At 40.5% G+C, this 8631-nt stretch overlaps 1 protein-coding gene across 1 annotated transcript; it reads right to left on the reverse strand.

The window, feature by feature from the left end:
- Positions 1 to 3572: 3572 nt before the first annotated feature.
- LOC139221680 (E3 ubiquitin-protein ligase TRIM39-like) lies at positions 3573 to 5541 on the reverse strand. Its single transcript, XM_070853598.1, has one exon. It carries the CDS (start codon positions 5539 to 5541, stop codon positions 3916 to 3918), a length of 1626 nt encoding a protein of 541 aa, XP_070709699.1. The 3' UTR covers positions 3573 to 3915.
- Positions 5542 to 8631: the final 3090 nt, after the last annotated feature.

Consider the following 8631-nt stretch of genomic DNA (forward strand, 5'->3'; position numbering starts at 1 on the left):
CGAGATTTAGGCTACAACTCTTTTAAGTGTATAGTAGGTCTGAAATCTCAACAGAAACGTGTCACAAATAACACTTAAGCCACTGGGTGTATATCTGTAGTAGACGTGGGGGTGAAAGTCATCATAAGGAATTGACACACAGTTCAGAACAAATTTAAATCCATTCTCCGAGAAAAGTTGTGAAATGGATTAGAGCGAGGTGAAACGTGCTGTAATCCATACTGTGGGTGTGACACAGGTTGTTTCGGAGAGGGCAGTCTATTGGCTGTAGAGGCTTGTAAAAGGTTGCAGGTTTGAGCCCAGCAGGAGTCAGTGTGTCCGTGACCACCCGGGCGCTTCACTCAGGTGTCCTCCCGCAAGACCTTGAAGCTCTACACGCATTTTAAACCTCTGGGTTGCGAGTAGCCGAGAAAATGTAAAGTGTCACCCACGGCAAAAAAAAAAAAAAAAGGCACCCAGTTGCGCACCAGACGCAAAACTCCACACCAGAAAACGCTCTCTTCTTCTCTTCTCTCTTCTTCTTCTCTTGGAAACACTTCACATCTCAATTCTTCTGTTCGTGTGCGCCGTAGAAAGTCCTCCGCGTCACCCCGAGGGGGCTTTTTCCCGGAGAGAAAGTTAAAAGGGGTCCAAACTGTAAGTATACACCGCCGTTACACACCAGCCCCTCGGATGACAGGAGACAAACCGTGCTAAAAACATTCAAACAGTTATCAAAAAAGGAACAAATCTCTGCTTCCCAATAGACTGAAGCCTCCTCTCACTAGACTTTCCCGCAGAAGCAGTGTGCGGAGCCAGCTCCCCGGCAACCAGAGAGCCTCTTAGCCACTCGCTTATATAACATAGGTGTTTCATACTCTACACTATGTTCATTTCGTCCATCTGGTAATTTACGCTCTTGAGCTGCGGCTAAATAAAATACAGGCCGTGTAATTTACAGAACAAATACTTACTGCTGGCCATTTCCGGCGATACTTTAATATAAATTGAACCCAGCAGTCACAGGTGAGCAGTTTTGAGTTTTACAGCAGCCAATTAGCGTAGAACTCAAGTCAGCCAATTAGAATCGAGGACCAGTGGTGTAGAAGAGTAAAGAGCCAATGAGCTTTCAGGACGCACTTTTTGTTCATGTCGTAGTTGGCTTGTTAGTTGAAGGGGGTTAATAAGTTTGTCTGAGATTACACTGACCTGTAGGAGACATGACAATAAGCTAGTTAGAAATAATAGAGGAACATCACTTCCAGACGATATGAAAAATATATAGAAACAGAGCATGTTCAGTCAAATAGTTTAGCTTTTACAGTAAGGTAGGCTAACCAAACACAGACCTAAACCAGGGTGACTCTCCGAGTACATTAACTTAAGTACTGTTCTCAAGTACATTTTTGAGGTACTTGTGGATTACTTCACTGAGCTGCTTTATTCTCCTACTATATTACATTTAAAATGGAAATATTGCACTCTTTACTCCGCTACTACATTTATGTATCACATTAACATTGTTAAAGCCAAGACTATGCAGCAATATATTAAGTAAATCTAACTACAGCATTAACGTACAATAACAACAATGCTATTTCATATCAAACCTGAGAGGGGTCAGTGTACATGAGCAGGTTTAACCCTTGTATGGTGTTCGGGTTTGTGAACCTGATTTCATCCGTTTTCATGTTCTTTATCAAAAGAAAAATTACACGATTAATAATTTCAAACTCAGACTCATCAATATGAGCCAAGGCCAATGAGTCTGAGTTTGGAAAAATAATTAATCGTATCATTTTGCTCTTGATACAAAAATGAAAACGGGTCCCACAGACCCGAACACCATACAAGGGTTAAGTAATTTTTTTTCTACCTCTGTGTTTCTACTGAAGCAAAATGTTTCAGCGTAGGACTTCTGTTTACGAAGAAGTATTTTTTACTGTGTGTTATTGCTACTTGTCGACCTACCTAACATAACGTGACCTTGATGGATTTTCACATTAATGACATTTAGAATTCCAATTTAAAATATATATCTAATTGTTTAAAAAAAAATCACACACCCTGCATCATGATATGAATGAAATATACCCTTCTGCACTCCTCTCTATGGGTAGAAACTTTGAAGCATGTTGCCCTCTTTCCTCACCCCAATCAGTGAAGTCGCAGCAGGTGCTTTTCATTGGCTGACAAAAGGCAAAACACCTACTGTGCCATCGCTGATTGTGGTGGTTGCTTGCACTTTGAATCCACAGAGCGCACCACGATGAGCTGTCTTCACACTTTTTCCAGGAGCATGCCAATATTCACTGCCCTCTTCTGGTAACATTTCAGGTCACAAATTCTCCCTGAGAAGCACGTTCGCTCATATATGACACAGACCTGATGCAGGTCCAACTCTAAAAATCCCTGCTGTGTTAATGCATTTTTAAATTCACACAATATATAATACATTTATATCCCCACTCCATGGTGCTTTCCTCTGGGAGAATATGTAAAAATATCTCCTATTTCAGGATGCTTGATTTCTATGCTCTGATGGCTGTATCTGTGCCTCTTTCATTGCTTGCTTGCTCCCTCATTTCATCCTGCATCAAAGGCTTCAGTAGTAACCTAGTTTGAAAAACAGTGCAAGATATTTGTCACTTAAGAAAAACGGGCTGGTGTCTCATTAATGAAATTTAAGCACAATGAAACACACCAGGTTTTTAGTCACAGTTATGGATGAGCTCCATCAGTGGTGCTTAAGAACATCGGCCCACGCGTCACACTCCAGGATAATGCGTGCATCCACTCTATCACACACACACACACACACACACACATTTAAATCAGCGTGGGTGCAGGAGCGCACAGGCAGGAGTCAGGAGTGAAAGCAGTGGGCAGACTACTATTGATTGTCTTACAAGACACAGAAAGCAGGCAATATGACAAAGACAGTTCGGTTATATGTCTAAATTGATAAAAACTGCAAGGAGCCAGGACCACTGAAAGTGATTTCTGGTGGTGGCTCGGCATCTGTCTTCGCGCAAAACACTTCAAACACCTAGCTGCTCTTGTGCCGTGCTCTCTCCAGCAGTGAAATGTGTGCAGGCACTGGACTGATCTAAAAATTGTAGGTGTCTTATGAAATAAAAGGGCATGTATTTTTTGATGGCAGTAGTCTGAGGGCACGTCATAATGTCCAATTTACTTCAATTATAAAATGGCACATGGAGGGAGTTGAGACCCTCTTCACTATGAAGCCATTACACTCATGTTATGTTGCATTTTTATGAGTTACGCCCACATTATACACTCGAGAGTTGTTCAAATGCTTTACAGCTATGAGTTTAATAATTTGACAGAGTTTCTAGGCTGGAATGATGTTCAGCTCCACTTGTCAAAGGCACAAAAGCTCATCGGTTCACTGCTGTGAATTACAAGAAAGAAGCAAAAATGAAGAATTTATAAGCACTGGTCTTTTCATCCCAGCACCACCCCTGTCTGTAAATCTCCATGTGATTCATCATAGTCAGGTCATATATAGTGTGTCAAAACCATACTAGCAAACTACTTGTAAATATAACATCTTACTGCATATAGCTTATTTAAGTATGAGAGAGCGACAGAATATCGTAACAAATAAAAAATTACATCATGAGAAATTACAGCATCTGACAATATTACTGTTCAACATATAACAGTTTTTATTACTGTTCAATATAATAAATTTACATCAACATGAATACAGTAAAGCACACTGTAGAGAGAGACACTCTGATAATGCTGTGACAAACCTATCATATATTCAGTCGTGGATTGAAACACATTAAATATAACCAATTTAAACATTTGGAAGTTGCTGTTAATACCATAAACAGATGTATTATGTGTATTAGCAGAGATCAGTGTTATTTTGTGTGGTCTTTTAAGGACCCAAGAGGAACAAACTCAGTGTGTTTGAGATACTGGGGTAATGATGAGAGGGGCAGAGTTTTTTCCATTCATGTTGCCTTCAAGGCAGAAGTATGGATAAAGTTTTTCTGTAAAGTAGCCAGTGAACGAATACATGTGGGATTTAGAATTCACATCATAGAAAGACACCAGTCCCTTATCATAGTCCACATAGATGCCTATCTTCTGAGGCTTTTCTTTCAATGTGATTTTAACTGTTGATTTTGTACCTGGTATACATGTACTATCTTCATACCGAACGGTCCAGAAACCATTTCTATCTGATGGAGCTATGTTCTCCTTTCTATTAACTGACTCTCTGACCACTCCAACAACCCAGTCAGTCTTTCCTTTCACTTGCACCTCATAGTAAAACTTCCCTGACGTGAACCCCTCCTTTGCCAATAGCTCTGGACATGTTTTAAATCTCTTTGGATTGTTGGGAGGTTTCTGGTTTTTGTCTATATCAATCACTTGTTTTCCATCCTGGCTTATGACAAGCGAGCAAAATGCTGTGTCAGGGTCAAAAGTCAAGTCAACTGCATGTTCTCTCATTCTTTTAATTTTGATCTCAGGAAGCTTTTCCATTATTTCATCAGCTCTCTGTTTCAGCAGAGCCACATCGTCTCTCAGCGCTTCAAAAGACAGATCACTGTGAAGACCAACGCTGGCCCAGTCCTTGTTCAAAGGAGAGCACAAGGCTGGGAAGCTCTGGAGAAAATGATGGTGATCCTCAGACTGTGACAGCTGCTCCAGCTGGTTGCTCCTGCTTTCAAACTCAGTGATTTCCATCCTCAGTTCTGTGAGAAACGCTTCAGCCTTTCGCTTTGTTGCTCTGTGCCTCTCCTCAATCACCTCAATGAGCTCGGCCTGGTTTCTCTGAATGGAGCGGATCAAGTCCGCAAAGACCTGCACGCAGGAGTCTTTCTCTTTCTCCGCTTCCCTCTGGCTGACATCAACTGAGTTTTCCATCTCAGCTATCTTCTCAGCGCGTGATTGTATCATCTTTCTGATATTTTCCTTCGCCAGGTCTTTTTTTGCCATCGCTGCTTTGTATTCTTCCTCAAGCGGGACGACATTGTGGCTCTTGTGGTCGTTGAAACACAAGACACAAATAAAGGCCTGGTCAGTCCTACAGTACAGTTCCATTATCTTGTTGTGCGTCTTGCACATCCTGTCTTCGAGATTCTTCACGGGGTCTAACAACGTGTGGCTCTTGAGGCCTGCAATTCTCTGATGCAGCTCAAGGTGCGCTTCACAGAAAGACGCTAGGCACATCAGGCAAGATTTAACAGCCTTTTCCTTCCTCTCAGAGCAGACGTCACAAAGAACATCCGCTGTTTCGGGAAGTCCTGGGTCTGGAGTTGGGGGTTCGACTTTAACTGACCCCTTTACCTCAGCAGCAAGCTCAGACATGACGGTGTTGACTTGGAGTTCAGGTCTTTGAGGAAATATCCTGTTGCATAATGGACACTGGCTGATATCACTGCTGTCCCAATATCCATTGACACATGCACTGCAGAAGTTGTGTCCACATGGTGTTGAGACCGGCTCGGTAAACACATCCAGACAGATAGAACATATGAACCTTTCCTCTGACAGCAGAATGTTGGCTGCTGCCATTTCTGGGCAAAAAAAAAGGAAAAACACAATTACAACTCATATAATCCAACAGGTATATTATTGTGTTATTTCATCATATGGCAACAAGAAGCACATAAAGGAAAAAGAACAATGTATCTTTCTAACCTGTACACAAGCGGGTTTAAAGGCAGATGTGCAAGAAACTCAAAGCAAACTTTTTGACGTTGAAAACAACAACCACTCCCGTGTCCTGACTCAGTTTCGTTTCAGCATAGTGACGTTTTAAAATCTCCTCCCCTCCTTTCTCCACAGTGATTCACTTCCTGTTAAATGTTAACTCTTTCGACACCATTAACAACAGTATCGGTATTTGTGAGATGTAATTTATCCACAGGTAACTATGTCATCTCAACACTTTCCTTATTTCGTGAGAATTTGTCACAAGACCATAAGTGCAGTGCTGCCGGAGCGCACCTGAACGCCACCTTTTTTCCTCTATGAGCAAATAGAATTGGCATTTCGTATATTAGCCATTTTCATATACATTTTATCTATATACATTTATACATGAATGTTTACGTTGTTAGGATCCAATCATCACTAAATCTTGTGTCATGCAAGAGAGCCAATAAAGTCGACATTTTGACATTTAAGGTGTGTTGATTGATTCAAGTCATCACTTCATCCATTCGTGACATGCAGAAAACATTCCACCTTAAAAGTTGCCGGTAATTGTTCTTATGAACGCTTGCAAACCCCCTTCAAGCGCATACGGAACAATTTCAGCAGATTTCCGCCTGCAGAAGTGACGTCACACAGGTAGCTTCCGGTCATAATGGGAGCACGGAAGGGGAGACGGGGGATCTTACACTTGGACACAAAGCACAGGGATCACCAGAAGCAACCACTGTAACAGACACCCAAACGGAGGTAAAAAAAAAAAAAAAAAAAAGTCCTGACATCTGCTGCAAAGTGCAAACAGCGCCGACCTGTGTGCGGAAACTGCAGGAGAGGAACTCACTTGCACTGATTGAGAAGTTTAAGTAGGCCAACACCACCCACACTGTTGGCTTAATAAGATATGTTGTATTATTAGGACTTTTCCTACAAAACTACATTTTTCTTATGTGTTTTTTTGTTTTTCTTCATATGTTTTTGATTTAGATCAGTTCCTTTCCAGCCATTTCAGGCATATTATGATTATTTGGTGAGAGTATGCAATAATTATGGTTTTCTATGTGCAATAGTATGCATATAGATAAATATATCGCTTAATCAATCTTGTTAATATGTACATTTTGATGTTATTTCGTTTTTTTTTAAAGATATTCTAATAGAATACATGCAAAAATCTTGGGCATTTATCAAAAGAGATGATAGAGTTTGGAATTTAAAGGGTCAAAATGACACTGAAGTGTTTCAGATTTACATTAAATGGCTAAAAGTTTGCCAGGTTGGTGAACTCAGTGTTTCTGATTCAATAAACCTGCCAGATAGAAATCAACTCCGACGTTCAGGTCAGACGCTCAGCAGTAGCAAGTGTGCATTTCTGGAAGCCTTTCTTTTATTCTTTGAGATTTTTTTTTTTTTACACAAATACCTCTCTCACTCATAAAATCACTCTTGCACACACCAGTGCACATCATTGTTTGCTTTCCCCTTAACCAGTTTGTATTTGACATGCATGCTCAGTCATGCCCTGCTCCTACTCCCCTGTGGGGAGAAAGCATTAGAGGGCTTAGCGGGCTACAAAGCATGAGAGACAATAAACTAACTACAGCAGAAAGAGGCTGGACAGAGAGGCACTGGCTAAAATGAGCTGGCTTTCGGGGAGACCACATTTCTGTTTGCTTTATCATGCGCCACCTATGCAAATATGAGGAAATGGACAACGAGCACCCTCCAGATTCCTATCCATAGATGGATGCTATCCTGTAGAATATTCACATTCTGGTTTGAAGATGTTTACTGGGGAAAACCTGACCTGACGGATGGCATCCTCTTCTATGTAATGTTGTTTTGGTAGACTGATGCAGGTGTCCACTCACTGCAGAGGTCTTCCTTCTGCAGCCATCATCTACCCCTAATAGCTGGCAAGCTTATTGAATTACTGAGGTGGAAAAGGAGGCAAATACATAGTGGAGAGTCTGTTTTGGTCAGAAAGAAAGCCTTGCTGTGATGATGAATGTATAGTTGTGAAGTAGTGGCACAGCGAACATGCAGGATATTTTTGGCTTTTATGCCATGTCCCCTTTTTTTCCTTCCCCACTAATCTTCAAATTAGTCCAGACTATCAAATTATTCTCTATCTGGTCACTGCTGAATCAGGGGCACTCTGGTCATTTTGTCTTTTTTACATAGTGAAGTACCTCAAAAATGTGCTTTTTACATTTTTCACACAATTGTTAGTCCTGCTTGACTGTTGCTAATAAGGAGATGTATTCAAATAAACTGCAAACTTTCCTTGCAAAAAAAAAAAACCCACACTGAGTTTGAGGCCATGTTCACAGTAGTCTTTTCTTTCTCTTTGTTTATTCATGTATACCTCATTGTGAAATTCTTCAGGGGGTATGTGGTTACATAGTAACCAAGGCCATGCTGTTAGTAGCATGGTGGTTTTCACCTTATCATGTGGTTATGGGGAGCAGCTCCATTTCCTTCTCTGTCACTGCCCATTGTGACCCTTTCCTCAACTTCTCACTGTGCTGCCTTCACCCACTGTCAGAAATATAAAGGAATGAAAAGCAAATAAACGATTCTATCTTGTTTTCAGTACTTTGTGTATCTTAATAATCTTTTATCTTACCTCTTAATACATCCACAATAAGTCTATCAGTAATATTGATAAAAGAAAGTATGAAATAAATAGAAGCCTATTAACGAAACATTAATCGACATTAATTTGTGTCCTGACCCAATGTCCTGGGTGTATTACTATATGTATAGTAATATCTGAATATGAATATAGCTTTTATTCTATATCATTTTCATAATTTATGGCGTATGGCGTATAGTGTATTAAATGTTCTGTGTATGTCTCGAATAACGGAGCTTGATTTATACTTCCATATGTTCACAATATATACATTAACATTACGTCTATATTTTGATTTTATATCTGTTTACATG

The sequence above is a fragment of the Pempheris klunzingeri genome, chromosome 22, assembly GCF_042242105.1.
Source record: "Pempheris klunzingeri isolate RE-2024b chromosome 22, fPemKlu1.hap1, whole genome shotgun sequence".
In the NCBI taxonomy this organism is placed as follows: Eukaryota; Metazoa; Chordata; class Actinopteri; order Acropomatiformes; family Pempheridae; genus Pempheris; species Pempheris klunzingeri.